The sequence below is a fragment of the Camarhynchus parvulus genome, chromosome 2, assembly GCF_901933205.1.
Source record: "Camarhynchus parvulus chromosome 2, STF_HiC, whole genome shotgun sequence".
NCBI lineage: Eukaryota > Metazoa > Chordata > Aves > Passeriformes > Thraupidae > Camarhynchus > Camarhynchus parvulus.
Genome location: NC_044572.1, coordinates 19600143 through 19619309, shown reverse-complemented (window position 1 = coordinate 19619309; position 19167 = coordinate 19600143). Strand labels below are relative to the sequence as shown.

The 19167-nt window shown below is 42.7% G+C and overlaps 1 protein-coding gene across 1 annotated transcript in view; it reads left to right on the top strand.

Annotated features, from left to right (window-relative positions):
* Positions 1-7872: 7872 nt before the first annotated feature.
* Positions 7873-19167, top strand: part of PLXDC2 (plexin domain containing 2) — a 252555-nt gene continuing 241260 nt past the window's right edge. The window contains exon 1 of the mRNA XM_030971900.1: positions 7873-8675. Coding sequence (XP_030827760.1) covers positions 8567-8675 — 109 coding nt within the window. The 5' untranslated portion in view covers positions 7873-8566. The remainder of the gene's footprint in view (positions 8676-19167) is intronic.

Below are 19167 nucleotides of genomic sequence, written 5' to 3'. Positions count from 1 at the left end.
AGATTCATAAACTTTTCTGAGTTCTTTAGCATCCAAATAGTTTGTTCTGTCATTCTGTGTTAACAATAGCATCTTGTTAGGCTCCCCAGAGAGAAAAAGTACTTCTGATTTATCAGAAGCACCTGAGATAATTTTAAACTCCACAACAGATTAACAAGAAACTCAGAAGTTTTACTCAACTAAAAGGAAGAGTTTTATGTTCTTAATTACAAAACTGGAAAGCACCTAATATAGTCCTGAATCACATTACCAGAAATTTTTTCCATACCTGCTTCAGTGACATGGTTGATGAGAGGCAGACTTGGCACATTAACATCTCCAGTTTCCATGGCTGGCTTTGAGGATGCTGAGTAAGGTGAAATCTCTTTCCCTTCTCTTCTCAGATCTCTTCTCCTAAGTCTATTGTCTTGTAAGACTAAGATAGCACTTCATCCATTATGATCATGATAACTCAGTTTTCTCATCCCCTGTTCAATGCATGGCATGAAGTAAGTCAGCAAGGTTGGACATTTCCCAGCCTTGTTTCTGGAATTTAAAGTGTTCTTCAATGAGCATTAATTAAATAGGCTTTCTCTAAGTGTTAACATTTTCAAGACTCTTAAATGATAAGTATTAGCTGCAAATGCATGTTACCAAACTCCTTAATCTCTAGGTCAATGCTAAAGTCTATATAAGGACCATATGTGACCTAGTACATCTGTCAGATTTATTACTGTTAAGGAAAGCAAGTTTTTATCCACCTTATCATCCTGCATCGTTCAAAAGTATTAGATACTTGCAGTGTCATGAAACAAAGCAGCACAAATAGGTTCATCCTGAAGTAAACATGGTAAGTGTGCTGAATTGTTGCAGTTGAGTTTAAAAGAGGATGTAATCATCTCTTTCCACTGTCTAGACATTTGAAAGGGTTGTCAGGACTACAGCTACAGCTTACCAAGCATCTGCTTTTGCTCTGCAGGGAGAGCTAAATCTTTGAGATCAAAGTCTCACAATAAACACTTATCTGGGGTGGATTTCTGACATGAAAAATCATCAAATAAGTGCTACCCCTCACTGGACAGTTGCTTACCATTTCTCATTAGGCACACAGCCAAGCTCCATGGTGCATGTGGAACCCAGGAAAAATAGTATCTTAATGTTTATATAGAGGTTAAGGTGTTCAAGGGTAGTTTGGAACAACATACAGGGGCAAATAACAGGGAAGTCTTACTGGACAGAAGGGTGGCAGCTCTCAGAGAGCAGAACTCACTGACTGGGGGAAGCCTGTTGGCTGATAGATGGATATGCCTGTCTTTGACGAAATAATTTTTGTGTTTCTTGCAGACAGGAATCACTACAGAAACCTTTTCAACCTGTGATAACTAAGAAAGGACCACTTCAAAACAAGATAAAAGGAGACATTCATCTGCTTTAGCATCCAACTGCTCCTGGAGAGTTCTTCCCTTCTTAAAGATTTCTCTGGCCAATGAAGTATTGCCACAGTGGCTGAATTGAAGTAAACTTGCTAGGTTATACTTTGAAGATATATCCCCTCCTTAAGCCTACTATCAGCACAAGTAACAGTGGCATTTTGCACATCAGTTGTGCATTCCTACACACTGAATGTCGACAGTGACTTTTAAGATCCATCACAACACACAGGAAATATGCTAAGGTGAAACTAAGACAACACAGCTTCTAAGTAATTGTATTTCTTATTTCTTCATAGCCAGATCAGCTCTGTACTGAATGCGATTCAGCTCAGGTCAATGGAATCACTGTTAAAAAGAATGTTTCTGACACACTCCATTCCCTACCTGAACAGGCTGTGGCCTTTGTGATCAGTTTTACTGGCCAGTTCCACCTCATTGAGGCTTGCCCACCTCAGTGTGGTGAATCTCTGGAATCTCTGTGCTGGGGATGCTGGCACTCTTCTGAAGAAGGTTTCAGGGTTTGATCATCACATACGACAGCTGTGCCTAGAGACATCAGCCCCTACAGCAGGGAGGAAGCCAAAGTTCTGTGCTCCTTAGTCCTCACATTTAAGGGAGACAGTTATTTCTTTCAAGCCTTGAATTGAAGAAAAAGCATCGTATCTGAGCTGCATTTTAGACATATTGCACAGTCCCGATGCCCATAATGGACCCAGCTGGGGCAGTCCTAGCAACAGAGCTCTTCCTGCGCACAAACTGCTAGAGAAATCTGTGGTGTGGTTTCATGTGCAATCAAGTCTGGGAAGACAAACAGAGCTACTGGATGTGCTGGGGCCACTGCACAAAAATGTGGTAGATGTTTTCAATACTTAACTCCCCAACTTTGGCTACTTGGCAGCTGTCCCTTTCCCCCACCCCCACAACCATCATTAACACCAGGCATTGACCCTCTACAGGTCAGTGTCACAGCTACTCCTGGGTCAGTTGTCTCAGCTAAGCACTTGTTAAGATCATTCTAGCTTTAAAGTTTGCCTAGGCTTCCTGACCTAAAACCTAATCCCAAGCCAATTACTTTTTCTAACACCAGTCCTAAACCCAGTCTGCCCTCCCCTGCTGTGCTCAGCAGCAGATTTCTCTCTTTGGTCTCAAAAGATTAAAAACGTTAACTCTCCTCACAACTGTATGGGCCATAGTAATTGCTCAGGCCCTCCTACCAGTCCAGATCATGAGTAAGAAAGGGCTTAGTGAAGAATAGCTTGGCATGCTTCTGCAGATTCTAGTAAAGATTGTTTTCTTGGAAAATGTGGCCACTGAAAAGCTATCTTTGTGGTTGATTTGGTTTTAATTGCAGCTGAAAATGTTTGTTCTTGGTTTTATTGACTACTTCAGTGACTACTAGTACCAGCATTCCCACAAAGAGTGTGACCATTCTGAATGTCATCCAGTGCTGAGTCCCACTACCTTGGCTAAATGAGAACTAATTGTTTGCTCTGCCATCATTCCCACTTTCCCTGTAGCCATCCATGAAAAAAGGCTTGGGTCCTGTGCATGTAAGGTTCATCACACAAAAGTCTGCATCCATATACAAATAAGGTTTTCATCACAGCAATATTCAGCAATAATGTCACTGACAAAATTGGTTTTTTCTTCTCTCACTTTCATTTCCATGCTTGCTTTCTCTTCTGTGTCACCCTTTAGCCTCTTTCAGTTCTCCTGTGGGTTTACTGCGGCCTGCTGACCAGTGCTATACTGAAATATTAACTTCTCTGTTAAACTTGGCCAGGCCAGAAGTGTTCAGGAAACCTTCTAGTTCCTCCAGTCCTGGGTCCATAGCTAGGAACTGGAACTGTACTGGACATAAGTCGAGTAAGGGCCACAAGCACAACCTTTTCCAGGGTTGCAGGGATGGGGTGTGTGACTGGGAACTCCTAGGCCCTGTTTTGGGGTTTGCTGCCTTGTGGCTTTCAAAGTTGAGTAATATCCTCATAGTTCCTGATCACAAGCAGGCGAGGGCATTGCTTGGTGCAGCATTTCCCTGAGTCAGTGCTGTTGCAAAGGCAGACTCATTGAAAGAATAAGTTTGAAACATTTTGAGTTCAAATAATTGATCTTTAGCTGGAACTTTTTGGTTTCTCATTCTGGAAATATGTTCCACTTCAGAACTGATTCCGTTCTTTTAAAATTGTTTCAGAGTTCAAATAAATATCAAAACTGTTTTGGATTAAACTTTTTGTTTAACCTCAAGCTCTATTATTTTTTCATGCTGCCTTGTTAGCTGAAACTTTTCCCCTCCTCAAGTTTCCAGTGAACCAATTTATCAGAGTGTGAGATAATGAAACAGAGTTCTGCTGTCCACATCACAAAGTGTCTACCACTCCATGAATCTGAACTCTCTTTACCCCAAAAGAAAATCTCCCTAACCATGCATTGTGGCACAGGCCAAAGGCAGTGCATGTGGGAGGTTTGCAGTCCTGCTGTCCTAGAGATAAGCAGAAAGCTCTGCTGAACAAAGATGAACTGGCATTAACCACACAGCGCTTAGAGCCACACTACGGACAGATTCTAATTAGGCACAATTATGCAAACTCATGTATTTGCATATAGCACCTTGCAGAGAGTCACAGGGGATCTAGCAGAAACCGACTGGATGTGACTTAACCAGAAAGGGAACCTCAGGGCTTTTCCCAGAAAATAAAGCTGAGTGATGAGACTCGAGGCTTTTCCAGCCAGAGGAAAAGGGAAAGAAGCAAAGGCTTGTTTAAAAGTGCAGCTTCTCTGGAAAGTTGCTGTATTTCCCTATTTAACAAGGAAGCTGCCTCTCTGCCTCATGCTTAACATCTGAGTTTTGCAGGGCCCTTTAGTGATTCAACTAAAATGCTGTGCTCCTCTTTTGAACTGGCAAAATCAAAGGCGGCTGCCAGCTGGGCAGCACTCGAAGTTCACAGCTCTAACACCTCCTTTTGACAATACTAAGCCTAATGCCTCAGCCAAATCCCAATAGCTACACAAATCACCTTCTCGAGCCCTAACCAGCACAGAGCTCCAAAGGGAGGGAGGTGAATCTCAGTGGCAAACTCACCCCCAGGGATTAAAGGCCATGTGCAGCTTCAATGTGTGATCCTCATAACATCAAGCTGTGGACTACCTGCTCCATAAGGGTCCCATAATTCATTTTGTCCCTGTGGGGACTACTCCTGGCAGATCAAGTCTTATTTATGGCTCCAAAATTAATTACCTAGATCTTTTTTTCTCTGCAGTTGGGAAAGTAGGTTATTTGACAGATATCGCTCAGTTACAGCAGAAAATACAGATGGTTGTAGTCTGTCTATTAATATGCAGACACAATCCTTTGCAGAGTAACAGCAAGTGCAAGTTCACCAAACAGGAAAACTCTGGTTTTTCTTCTTGGAAGAGAATACATTCCTCTCTCTCAGGAATGCTGCAACTATTTCTACCAGTTTCTTTTTCCCGAATTAAGCAGAGATATCCTCCCCTGACTCCTCAAATGCAAAAGCAGTTATTGATCCAGGCTAGCACTGGAGTGCAGTTGAGAAGTGCCTCTCTTATATTTATATCTATCAAAGCAGAATAGCTAGGAACATGTTAAAATAGACAAAGAAATGTTAAAAACTGTTTTTTCAGAATCAGCAATGCAAAAAGGATGTGAGAGCAGGCACTTGCAAGCAATATGACAGTAGAACACAATGAACAGAGAGAATGTTTCCACCCTTTTTTCCTGCGTGATTGATGTTATAAACAGGGATGGATTACACAGGAAGAGAAATTATAATGCCATATTCTTGACTGGTGAAAGTGGAAGTGCTCTCATTGATTTCTATGGAACCACTGCTGTTTATGCCACTGTAAGATATATACCTTAGAGAGGTGAGATAATGTGCAGCCATGGTGATGGTAAAAGCACATAAGAGAAATGAAAACTTATCACAGGCACTGTATTCCAAGTAAAAACAGCTCATCACTTGAGATACCTTCAAGAAGTTGTTCTTTCAGTTTTACTTATGCTTTATAAGTAACAACAAATGCATAAACTATTGTGTTATGAATGCCTTTCTAGCAATGACACGTTGTCATTAACCCCTATAAGACTGATTATTAACTTTTATCTCAGGCTTTTTCTCAGTGCAATAAAAAGTCTTGCCTGTACTTTTACACACAATTATACCAAGAAAAGCTTGTTCTAATTCTGTTTTGTAGCACAAGAAGCACAACGGATACAGCCTTCTTTGGAGGATGCAGCTTGTTTTTATTCTGTGGAGAAAAAGACGTATTGAATGCTGTGACTCTGTGCTAACCTTGCAGCAGGCACAATGCAAAACTGTCCCACAACCACACAGAACACAGCAAATTAGGACTCTGGGACCTAATATGCTGCTGACACTTTTATCTGCAACTGCACACTTCAGTTGTCTCTTGCTAATCCTTCCCTTTCTTCAGCATGCAGTTTTTGTAGTGTATCTATGAAGAATTTAAATCTGAAACTATAGGACTGAGAAGGAAAGAACAAAAGAAAAAAATTATTTGTCCTCATTTAGGATTTTCTATACTATACATAAGGGGCTTGACAAATTATTACTTATTTAGCAACATGTAAACTTTTTTCTCAAATCATTCAAATCTTTTGTATTTTAAGATTTACTATAACTTTACAATAATCTCATCTTTATTATTATTTTTAAAAAAGTATAAAAGAAGATGAGAACAGACCTTATTGTTCTTATTCTCAGCTAATAGTTTTGCTGAAAAACAGCAGAAAGAGTGGTCAGCCCTTCTTTAAGTCCATCTCCCTACCCTTTCCAGTAAAGGCCAAAAGCTCAACAATCTTCTCAGGAACTTCAACAATATTTTGGATAAACTGAGCAACCTGACCAACTGTCAAGGAAAAATGTATTCCAATAGCATGAAGAAACCTCTATCTTATCTTTTGTTTAAGAAGCAGCAATACCTTTAATACTAACTTGACCAAATCTGCACAAAAGTCTGTGGCATAATCCAGATCACCTGGTATACAAGGTAGTAACACCCCCTGAATCCCCACAGATTTCAGCAAGGCCAGGATTTAATTCCCGATGCATAAAATCTCCAGTATTTTCTCTTATACAGAGAATATACAATATATTTTCTGCAGTTACTTTTAGCAATACTTGGATGGCTTTTGCTTTATTTAAGGGTATGTGCAAGAAGCTTGAAACTAGAAAGGCCCACTGTAAACTCAAATATAGACCTTATTGATAATACCCTCCAGTATCATATTTTAATATACATTGAAAACATTTAGAAAATTTCTGCTTATACTTCAAATATACTTCTTAAACCCATGGGTATTATGCTTTGATTTACACATAAACACATCAATGATTAAAGAGCAAGACACTTACAATGGACCTGATGAATTCTTAATCTCAGGAGCAGCAGTAAATTAAAGAAAAACACGGTCTTGTTACTGGTTGTTCTTTTGTGATTAAGTATTAGTTATCTGCTATGTTTGACATTCCTTAGACCTATTTATTTGATTAATTTAATTGTCGCCCTAATTAATTTAATTATTTGGTAGCAAGTGCTGAGAGGCTGGTGCATTCATGGTTCTCTACATGTTGCTCAGCTGATTACCAGCTCCACAGTTTGCTGAACTTGTAAAAAGCCGCCGCCCGGTCCCCGGTGCCCCTTTCACTTGTCTGGGTTTGATTGATGTGCCCTCTGCTCGCTTCTGTCTCCGTGCCGTCGTTCACAGATTAATGGAGGGGATGGAATTATTCACGGTGCGTTTAATAAAGCATGAAGGTAATTTTTTTGGAAGGGGAGAACCCTCCCAGTCATTGCACTTTTGAAGTGATGAGTGTACATAAACAACTCCTTGGTTTGCGAAAAGAAATAGAAAATAAAAGGGAGGGGGTGGACGGGTGTGTGTGTGTGTGTGGGAGTGTGTGAAGGGAGGCTGCATTACTCGAAAACACAGGGAAATTCTGAGGGAGAGGGGGAGCGGGGAACGGGATTCAGGGGGTTTGGGCGTTATTGCAGTTGCCATCCGCGAAACTGACGCACGTTTACACGGCAACTTTCGAACAAGCGGGCGGCGTTGGGCCGGGCTCGCCCCGTCCCGCGGAGCGCCGGGCTCCGGCCGGGCCCGGGGGGCTCCGCGCCGCCCGCCGCCTTCCCCCCGCCCTCGCCGTGCAGCAGCGGCTGCCTCAGTCCGGGCAACGACCCGCCCCGGTCAGGAACCGTGCTGGGGCCAGGTGCCCGGCCCGGCAGCGCCTCCCCGGGACCGCCGTGCGGAGCGCGGCCCCGCCGGCAGCGGCGGGAGAGCCGGGGAAGCCCCGGCGCCTGCGCCCCACCGCGCTCTGCGGAGGGGGCGGGGGCAGAGCGAGGCGGCGGCCGGGACCGGCCTCAGGCGAGCCCCTGCCCGCACTTGCGCGGCGGGGGCGGCGGCAGCGCTGCGGGCCGGGGGAGCGCCCGCCCCACGCCGCTGCCCTCGGCCCCGCACCAGCGCCTCCGGCCGCGGAAACCGCCCCGAAAGAGAGAGAGAGAACTTGTTCGTCCGTCCCCGCCTGCCTCCCCGCCGCCCGCGCATCCTCTCCCGCGGCGCATCCGCCCGCCCTCCGGGTCCTGCTCCCCCCGTACTCGGGGCCGGTCCGCTGGCTCCGGCTGGAACGTTTCCCCGCTGGTTTCCCTCGGAGGGGTTTAGTCGGTAGCGGTACACCGAGGAGAGGCTCCGTCTCTCAAGCATCCTGTCTCACCCTGCGGGGGAAGGGAGCTGGGTGGGGGCAAGCCAGGAAGGGAGGATCTCAGTGGCTCTCCTAAAATCTATCAGCAGGCTGCGAGGAGGGAAGAGTTTGGCACTTCGCAGCGAGGCTGGGCTTGTTTTCCCTAGCGGTGATGCCGCTGGACTGAGAGCGGCGCGGCCGCGCGAGTTAGGGGGACGGAGCCCCCCCATCTCCTTCCAGCGCCCCCCAGACCCGGTGCAGCGCCCTCAGCCCCGCGGCTCGTCCCTGCCGCCCCACTGTATGAGCGCTGCTGCGAGCACAGGGCGGCTCGGCGCCTGCTAGGGCTGCTCTCCGCCGCCCCCCGGACTTCCCCAGCACCGACGAGGAGCGGCGCGCACCCCGCACCCGGAGAGTTGTCTCGGCAGGCTCCGTGCTATGGCGAGGCTGCGGAGGAGCAAACTAGCCGCCGGATTTCTATTACTTTTCCAGTGCCTGAGCGAGCGCTGCCAGCTCGCCGGCGGGGAGACGCCGAGGCAGAGCCGCGGTAAGCGAGGCCGGTACCTGCCGGGCGGGGCCGGCCCGGGTTCTCCGCCGAGCCCGGGGCAGCGCGGCCGGGGCGGGGTCGGGCCGGGGCCGGGGTCGGGGGCCGGGCCGGCTCCGCAGCCCCCGCGGTGTGGGCTCTGCCGGCCGCTCCACGGGCCCGTACCCGGGAGGGCAAACACCGTTCGGGGCTGGCTCCCCCTCCTCCCAAGAGAGGCCCGGGGTCCCGGCTTCTCATCCTTCCCTACCCTGGTTTCTCCGGAAAGAGCTCTCCATGACTTGATTTCTTATTTTAACGAGAATTCGGGACTTTCCTCTTTTAATGAATCTGCCCCGCGATCACTGGGAGCCGGTGCTCTTCCCCTCCCCAGCCCCTCCGCGGAGTCCCCGAGCCTCCTTCCCAGCCATGTACGAGACGTGGGGGGCTCCCCTGGAGAACCGGGAAGGGAGGGACGGAGCCCCCCGTGGTGCCCGGGAGAGGCGCCCCGACAGCCTCCCCCGCCCGGCCCCCGAGCCGGGGGCCCCCAGCTCTCCCGGCAGCGAGCCGTGGAGGGATGGCAAAGTTTCCCTGCAGATCCTGCCTGGGAGAGCTAGCGGGCACTCTCCTCCCCCGCGGAAGTCAGTAGCTTGCAGCCTTCCCTGGAAGCTGGGCGTTGAGAGAAGGAGAAAGATAAAGGAAGAAGCCCCAGGCGCTGTGGGACCTGTTCCTTAGGAGCGAGAGGCTCTGTTGACTAACTTTGCTTGTCAAGTGTCAAGGTGCTCCTGTCAGTCCTTCTCGGAGACACCTGTTAATGCGTGACACACAGCACCTGTGTGCTTTCTCTTGGGCCACTGTTTCCCACAGTATGAGGTTCCCTTTGGATCACTAAAGCCTTCTGTGTACTGCATTCCTGTGCTGTGGAGGGGAAAGCTGTTAAAGGAAATCTTGGCACATTTGCGGATAGTGAGGAAGGTCGTGGGGTTTGTGTGTCAGGGGACCTTTCTGCTGCAGATTCTGGCTTACAGGTGTTTTCAAAAGCTGTGCCCGTGTAGTCGAAATACCAGCTAGATTATTCATAGATGGAACACGCCTACTGGCTTCCCTGGTGCAACAGAACTACCCGTTCCTCCTTTCATTAAAGGTTTGATACAAGTGTGAAAAGTTTTGTGGTCACTGTGTAACTGACCCGAACAAGAGAGACTGGGTCGGTTTTTTTTTTGATGTCCAGCGAGATTAGGTGCTAGACAGGGCGGGAGTTTCCCAGACAGGGGCCCTCCGCTGAGGTTTGGAATTGCTAAAAGACAGGGTAGCTCAGCAGGTTGCTGGGGCTCACATGTCAGTTGGGGCCGAAGGGAAAAGCCGTGAGGAGAGTTTTCATGTACTGCTGCAAAGCCCATGTTGCTACACTCAGGGCTGTAGGCAACAAATGTTGGTGTTTGTTAATGTTAGTTATAAGGGCGGAAAAAAGTGTAGTGGTGATACCAGAAAAAGAGAATTGCAATCTTGTGGGGTAGTGGATTGAACTCACGAAGTTTATTATCTTTCAGCCAATGTATGCAGCCAATAAAATATTAGTGCTGACTAAATGAAGTATAATATATCAGTGGGCAAATAAACACCACACAACCCTGATTTAGGCTATTAAGTTGTAGTAGTCACCAATTTCTGTACCAGGAGGTGCTAAATAGAAGGTTTACTAGTGGATTGCTTATTCATAAATCATTTAATAATGTCTTGTGTCTTCCCAGCTGTGTTATGAAGTAGGAAGGAGTTTATAATCAGGCAAATATTATTTTGATATTTAATACATTCTGAAGAAAATATAGCAAGTAGTTGTTTTCTTCAAGTAGCAAGATGGGCAATCTGAAGTCAGTTTTGACATCTAGATGTTTATAACTTTGGCATCTTTTCCATAGTTCTTGATTTAAAAAAAATCTATGTTATTACAATAATAATGAAATGTTGTTTTCAAAATCTGAGTTTTATTTCCTTGTTTGTTTGTAATGCCGTAGCTATTTGGGAAAGAAAAAAAAAGGAAAAAAAAAAAGAAAAACAAAAAGGCAATAATAGACTGTGTCCAATCAGTGAGAAGAGAAAAAAAATGTAAAAAAAATGTAAAGCCAGAAATTTAGCTTCAGGTTTTGTGAGTCAAAATGAAAAAAGTGATGTTTCAAGGTTTTACTTTATTTAGCACCTATTGTATCCCTGGATCAGCTCAGATAAAACCCTTAAAGAGTTAAAGAATAAATATTTGAGGGAGCTGCAAACTGTTAAGGGGATGCTGCTTTCACCTCTTTGTCAAATGCTCACTAACAAACCCCCTTATTGAAAATGAATGGAATAACAATATCAAGAAATAGAAACTTGTAGTAAGCCCTGGAGCCAGGGGGGATTTCTGAGGATGCTACCAAAGAGATGCACTCTGATTTCAGCAGACGTGGGAAAAAAATGCAAAGGCGTTTTTTACCAGCTCATTAGAATTATCTTACCGCAGAAGATCAAGTCGGACCAATGCAAGTGAAATAATTTTCTAGGCATGCTGGAACTTACCTGGCTGCCCCGGGGGTTTCCAAGCCCGAACTTTGTGCCAGGCTGAGCCTGCGCTGGCCGGAGCGGGGCTGTGCCCGCCAGAGGGCGCAGCGGCAGCCGCGCACGGCCCGGCTCCGTTCCAGCATCGTCCGTCCGTCCATCCACCCGTCCACCCGTCCACCCGTCCACCCGTCCACCCATCCATCCACCCATCCATCCACCCATCCACCCATCCACCCATCCACCCATCCACCCATCCATCCATCCACCATCCATCCATCCATCCATCCATCCATCCATCCATCCATCCATCCATCCATCCATCCATCCATCCATCCATCCACCCGCCCCCCTGGGCCCGTGCAGAACGTCCCTCTTGATGACAAAAATGCTAAAAATCCAGGATGGAGGTTCTTAAACGCGAGGTTTGTGTGTATGTGTGTTTTACAGTAGCCAAACTGAATATGACATTAATTAAGTGAAGTGAAGTGAAACAGTCTCTTGAAAGCTCATGAAACAATTAAGGTGTCTAGTTGTGTGAGTGAGGGCTCACTGTTGAAGTGCTGCCACAAAGTCTTGAAAGTGTTGTTCTTTTGAAAATGTCATCAGTCAGAATTGGGAGGCTCTTATTGTAATTTTTATTAAAATATGTCAAAGTATGTTCCAGAATCCTGATATAATTTATATTCATTGGACTTCTGCTGTCTCCAGACATCAGCATTCAGAGGAGGGGTAAAATTATTTTTATAGGATAAATTGCTATTAAGGAGTATTTATCTATCATTTATCTACTGCTGAAATAGTAACATTTTGATATTGCCTGAATTTTACTCTGTTTAAAAAAAAAATCTATAATTGAGACCAAACTTTCATCATTGAACGTTAGGACCTTTGGCTTTTATCTTAGAAGTAGCAAAAGAAATACAAGATTAGACAACATGTATATCAGGTATATTTTCTCTGCTTGCATTTAAGTTGTTGGGTTTTTTTTTGTACTTGATATGAAAACAAGGACTATTGGGTTAGAGAATCCTAGTGACATTTGAGAGCAAATCCTATTTGCATATCATATATATTTTGCTAAGATTTCTCTCTAAAGTAGTCATCTCTTTTTTTCAACTTTCATACTTCTTCCTTTTTTTTTTTTTTTTTTTGTGGTTTTTGTCTTTGTCATTTCCTCTGAAAAAGTGGTTTGAAATACTGCTCATAAATAGTGGATAAATTAAGACTACAGTGAGGTTCACTTAGGTCTTAAATTCAGCTTTACAGAAACTCATTTCCACAGTAAGATCAATACTCATAGTTCATTGAAAGTTTAAAAATCCCTTGGGAAAAAGTGTTTTTGTTTGGCTCTGAATATTCCTGTTCAGAATTTATATCCTTGTACAGGCACCTAAACTCCAGCAAATACTTGACTCAGATGGTAGGTTTTATCTGACATGTAACTTGGAGCTGATGATAAATAACAGGGGAACCATCTCTCTGCACTGTAAACAAATGTAGTCGAATGAAGAGAAAGTCTTTATAATTTGGAATAGTTTTTTGTCTGGTGAAAAATTTATTAGCAGCACATACAGGCCATTTAGAGCAAAATCTTGTGACATCTACTGCCTTACTGAATACCAGATTCCTCTAAAAATGCAGTTTAGGAGGGCTGTTTCCTTTCAAGGAAGAGACTCCTGAGACCATGAAGGAGGTAGATGAAGAAATGCATAATGTCAGGTGATGAGAGACTTCCTGAGCAGAATAGTCCCAGACCTTAGTATTTTTCATCAAGGACTTTTGGTAGATTTTGGTGGAACAGTGCTGCAGGTCTCCACACATGCACAGACCTCAGGAGATGGAGCTTTGGACCTGAAACTTGTGTTTCCTGCAGGACTACTATGCAGTGATGCCTGGAAAGTTGCTTTGCTTTGAAGTACTCCAAATACAGCTATCACATGCTCTGTTGAATCCTGCTGTTTTTTCTCTACGAAGGAGATAAAAATTTCATATTAATATAAATAAAAATAAAAGCATCATTTGACGCTGCTTTTTATAAAAGTCACCATGGTTTCATTGGACTGTGTGAATTACTGCCCAGTTCTGCTGCTTGTAACTCTAAAAGCCCTGGAAAAAAGAAATCTCTGTAACCTCCCCAGTTTCAAAACTTACCAAGGCTGCAGTCTGTTAGTCTGAGAACACAGCTGGGGTCACTGGTATTTTACATTCCCAGTGTGGTTCATGCTTCCTAAGAAAAATGAATACCAATGGAATTTAAGGCGGCCTTAGGGAGATCCTAAGGAGAGATCACTTTAACCAAAATCCCTACAGAGGGAACAAAGGTAGTTTGATGGGAGCATTTATGATCCAGTACAATGAAATGCTGCAAGCTTGCCAGCAGTGTGGAATTATATCCAACTTTTAGGTTTGATGAGGGCTGAGCTGGGAGTGTTAATGCAGTGTAATTGGCAGATGCTGTATTTACTAAACTGGAGCATTGCATAATCACAGCAGGAACAAGAAGAACCTATGAGTTTGCTTTCTATGGAGAAGTATGCAGAGAGGCCATGCAAAGTACACATGAGGATTGTTTTTGGTTGTGGCTTCTCACAAATGAACATAAAACATTGCCCTAAAGTAACATCTGTGAGTGCTGGGTGCTCTGTCTCATCATGGAACACTTCCTCTGCTTTCTCCTCTTCTCTTTTTTTCATCCAACCAATAAACTTAACTTCAGTTAGCAATCCTTGCAGTCAACACTGAACAATCAGTTGTGCTAAATGTTTGGTTTGAAAGAGCTTGTGTAACCTGTTCATGTCCCTCAACCAAAGGCACAGCGTGTTAGAGTGTGTTTCTGGGCTGGATTTGACCCAACCTTCTGAAACAGGCAAATGGAGCAGGTTCTGAGGCCAGATCCAGGGTCAGGCATGGTGCTTGAGTTGAACACACAGTTTCAAAAGTAGCATCTTGATGGGATGATCCATCAAGAGAAATGTAAGGATTGATATGAAGGTAGGTACAAGACATCACAAGAATGACACCTGTGCTCTACTCAACCATGATAAGATTCCCAAGAGTTATATTTTCTTCAGTTTCAAGCACTGTGCTTTAAGAAATATATGGACTAATCGAGGACTGTCATGTGAAGAAAAAAGGAAAGAACACTGCTATAGAGAATAAAACTAAGAGATGGCATGGTAGCAATCTTAAGGTGTGTAAAAGGCTTCCACAGAGGAAGAACTTGTCTTCAGCAGCAACTAATGACTGAAATTGCAGTAAAGCAGAGTCCTGTGATAAGGCTAGAGGAACAGGTTATCTATGAGTATTCTTCATCACTGAAATGGGTTAGATAAACATGTGTCCAAAATGTCATTCCATCAAAAAAGGCAGCTGTTCCTGCCTTGGAGCAAATAGCTGGACAATGTGACCTTTCTAGGTGTCACTCAGCTATCTGGAATCATTCTGTGTGGATAGCTTTAAGTACACAGGGGCTTGCCTTGAACTCTACAGCTAGATAAAATACAAGCATGAATTTCAGTGCTCCTTTAGCTTGAGGCCTCTGTCATTTCCTATGATATACGTGGCTTTAATGTGATTTTAACATATACTTTCTGTGGCTGTAGACGAGTTAAGGACATTTAAAATTCTGCTGTAGTTAATGTTCTTATGTCATGAAATAAACCTTTTAAAATCAGATTTTGCTCTTACTTTTTTACAACTTTTACTTTTTAATATGAAACACTGTCTAAGTTCCATTATAAGCAGATAATTTTAAGATATTCTCATGGTGACTTTTTTGGTCTTTAGGCAGAATCACTTATCTCATGCCATTTCATTCAGTGAACAATCCTTGACATGAATAGGAAGAGTTCCACAAAGGGAATATATAAACCTTTCCATTTAACCTTTTTCTGGCAGTGTTTCAAATATATGTTGTGTCAGAGTTGATGCTAGGATCTCCATTCCTTTGCTTTACAGATGTAATTGAACTGTGTCAAAGAGCTGCTTATGTTTCAGGGATGCAATGCCATTTATAGTATTTACTGCAGCTTTCCTTAACTGCTGTCATAGGGCACATTCTCTTGGAAGTTTCAGCTGCATTTAGTAGCAGAATAGGATGCAGTGGTTACCCAGTAATAAGCACTTAGAGTTGTATTTAATTTTTTCTTCTATTCATGCATTACCCTTTTTTTCCCCCTTTAGTTGTAATTTACAAACTGCATCTCTGCTGAATAATAGCATCTTTTCTTCTCTCAGGAGTTGCTGCTAGGCTAGTTGTAAAAGACAAGTATCATCCACTGTAAATTCAGTGTTTTCTGAAGGGTTAAGGTTTGTTCATCACTATGCAGATTCTTCTTTTATAAGTCAGCAGCTGAACAAAAAATCCATTGGAAAATGTAGTCGGCCTCCATAGAGAACTGGGAGCTGGCACGAGTCTTTCTTGTGGTAGTTGCTCCATGCTATTCTCCAGCTGCATGTTTCTGCTTTCCTGTGTGGGTTAAAAGGACTCTCCATTTGAATTTGCAGTGTGCATCTGCAATTCAACCTCAACCCCCTGGGATAGAAACCCAAGGCTCTCTGTAAGGAACTTCTTTGTGGCAAAACAGGTTTCAGAGTTCCTGCGTCCATCCTCTTGTCCCATCCTGCATCTCCTCCTTGCCCTTCCTGCTTGTTTCAGATATTGCTTCCTCCTCACTAGCACTGTTTCAGCAGCTGATGTGGCCATGCTCTAGGTCAGATGGATCAGACCTGCTCTTGTTAGTCGAGAAGGATTTAAAAAAGAGAGAGAGAGAAACAGAAAAGACTACATTTCAGAAGAGGTAGTGGAGGTGAAAATAAAATTATAAGGAGGATGAATGTAGTATTTTGAAACCTGTGAGCATTATAAATCCTCTTAGAACAATATAAAAACTCTGAAAAAGTAGAATAGCTGAATTCTGTTCAATACTACCAGGTGTTATGTAGGTTTAGTCAAAAAAATACTCAAAGAAAAAACTACTTGAAATTGGAAAATCATGTTAAAGTTGACATGCTCTTGTCAAGTATTTCACTACTAAGTGACAGAACAAGTAGTTGTGAGATTGTTGTTTTGATGATGATAAAATATCTCATTTCACAATTTGCATTTGGACCTTTAACTTAGAATTTTTGTATTATATATAAACACAATTAAAAAGCACTTTGATTCGAAGTTTATGTGTTTGTGTATTTACATGTTTTAATTTAATTTCCTACAGCAAGCATTGACTATTCACTTTTAATCTGAATAAGATCAAAATTTGGATGAGGGTGGGAAATTAACTTTTTAGTCATCTCTAATTGAGACTTACTGCTGTTGAGAATTTGTCTGTGTAAGCCTTGTAAGAGCAGGCCATTTTATCTTGTAAAAAAACTTACTTTTATTTGATGACAGGAAAGGTGAGAGTGGCTGAAAAGGACAGTTGTCTTGATCATCCAGCTGGGGTTTGGGGGTTTGGGTTTTTTTAACTTTATTGTATATTTCTCATTCAGGTTGCTTTTTGGTTAATAAGATGTATATGAGGCAACAAAATTAAAAGAGCATATTTTTCAGATTGCAGCTGCTGTAAAGATAATAGATTTTATGTTTTACTTGCAGTGAAGGTATTTATGGACTAGAAGTTTACAATTTGGTGTATTGCAGAAACCTGACCTCAATATCAACACCATTTATTACTGATTCCTATTTAAAGTTATATATACACTGATCTAAATTGTAGTATCAAATAAAATGGTTAACATGAATCACCATTATAAATTGTCATCAATTCTGGTTTCCATTTACTTTTTATTATGTCTGTTATTCATGTTCTTTTTTAAAAAGTTTTTATGGATTAAGAATGTGTAATACAATGCTTTTTAGTTTATTATGCAAACTCTACAAGACTTAATAACTGAAATGTACAGTTGTATACTGTAGAAGTACACAGCTTTTCATGTTTACATTGAGCCACAGAAACCCAAAGGGTTCTTTCCCTATCAAATATCATGCTAAGCAATAACATAATTGCTTTCAGTTTTGTTAATGTTAATGCATTTATCCTTCCCAAACCTTTCCCGTAAGCTATTTGAGACATTTCTATCTTTTCGATGCACAAATGATGCAATAACAGCAGTAAGTTGTCCTAACAATTTCTCACCTAGGACAGCATAGCTAAGAAGGGATTACTTAGATCAGGAAATATTTCCATGAGAGGAGAAGCAGTTGTGTTGTGAGTCTGTTCCACATGCCCCCATGCACCGCAGGCCATCAGTAATGTGCTTCACTTTAACAACCTTTGGCCACATGGTAAAATTGCAGCAGAACCAAGTATAATGTGCCACAGCATGTAATGAGGTCATTGAGTTTGCATTACTACAGTAGCAAAAAAACCCCAAAAAATTCTAGCAGGCTTTGTTTGAAGGCTTGTTGGTCATTATCTGGTTTTGCTTAGCCTGGTTTTTTTCCATTTATTTTTTTGACTTAATATACTTGGCTCTTTTAGCCCCTGGTTTTTTTTTTTTTTTTTTCATGTACAATTACATGGACAATGATTGCAGAGTTGGTAACACTGGTTTTGATTCAATTTGGAGTAATTTTCTAGAATAACATTAATGACCTGCAGAATTATTCTTCTTGGAGAAAACTTGTCAATTTGAATGCCGGAAAGACGCTACCACTGTGTTTTATCAGCCTCTTGAGCTCACCCCATACACCCTAAAGCACCCTGAAAAAGTGTTCAAAAAGAGGAGGGATTATGCTCCACCTCAGCTGAGATGTCTGAGGATTGGCAGTTCTGCCTTTTCATATTGTGTTGTACTGCAAGCTTGGATCCAGCTTGTGTTCTTGATTTTGTTTAGGTGCTCTGATGTTGAACCTCTGACTTTTGATGCCCATCACTTGTCAGCAAGCAGTTTGTATGCTCTACTTCTCCACTGCTGTTTTCAGACCATACTTGTCTTACAGCTTGCTTGATTGTTCCCAGTATCATAGATATGTGTTTTATATTCATAGTTTTCTTATTCTTGGAAGACTTTGTAAAAGTCAGGTAATATCCTAGTTTTATGAGTAAGAAGGTGGTTTTAAAAAGTGACAGCTTTGCCAGAATTAAAGATTCCTTGTTTGTGTATCGAAGTATGAGTTGAATTTTTCTGCAACAGCAGATCTTTTGAGATTCCCCTTGTTTCTTCAAATTCAGGGGTGTAGTTTCTCTCTGCATTCTTGTCCTTCAATTCCCTAATCTCAAATTTTAAATCCCAGTCAGACCTCTGATCAAGTAACCTGTCTGTCTGGAAAAAAATCCAGATTAGAGTTAACTGAAGGTTCTGATTAGTGCAGAGACCACAAGGCTTAGTCTTGGACTGCTGCAGATTTTGCCATTTCTGATACTCCTTCTTCACTCAGGTTTGCATCAGGAGAGGGGTTTTTCTCTCAGCTGTTTATATAACACATCCCAAACTGCAGCATTTTATAGTCTAGTGTGATAAGTTCTTTTCCTAAGCACAAGCATGTCTGAAGGATAAACAAATAGAGAAATACTGGGTCAGATTTCTGCCTGTTGGCACTTTGACAACTTGAAAAGACTGTGTCCAAATCTTTTTGGTTTTGTCATTGAGTTCTTGGAGAGAAGAGAACGATGGTGTTCCACAAACTGTAAAATTATTTTTCCTGTAATTAAACTTTAAAAATAAGAATCCAGATTCAGAAATTGCTAGTCAGAAGAAAGAATTCCAAAGCACTTGGGTTAAAACCCTGCTGACCAGAATGCTTTGATTGCTCAAAAAGTTTATCATCCTAAAAAACCAATCATTGCAAGATGTAAATTATTATTTTGCTTGATAAATATGATAGCAGCCTTTACTGGGACTGTATCTTCATGACCTTTTAAGGAAAAAGATTATTGGCAAATGATCTATAACACATGTATGTATACACCATCCATGTATAATGCCATGCCTCTGATGCTATAAATCATGCTGAAGTTTCCTGTGGAGTGAGTATCTTGCT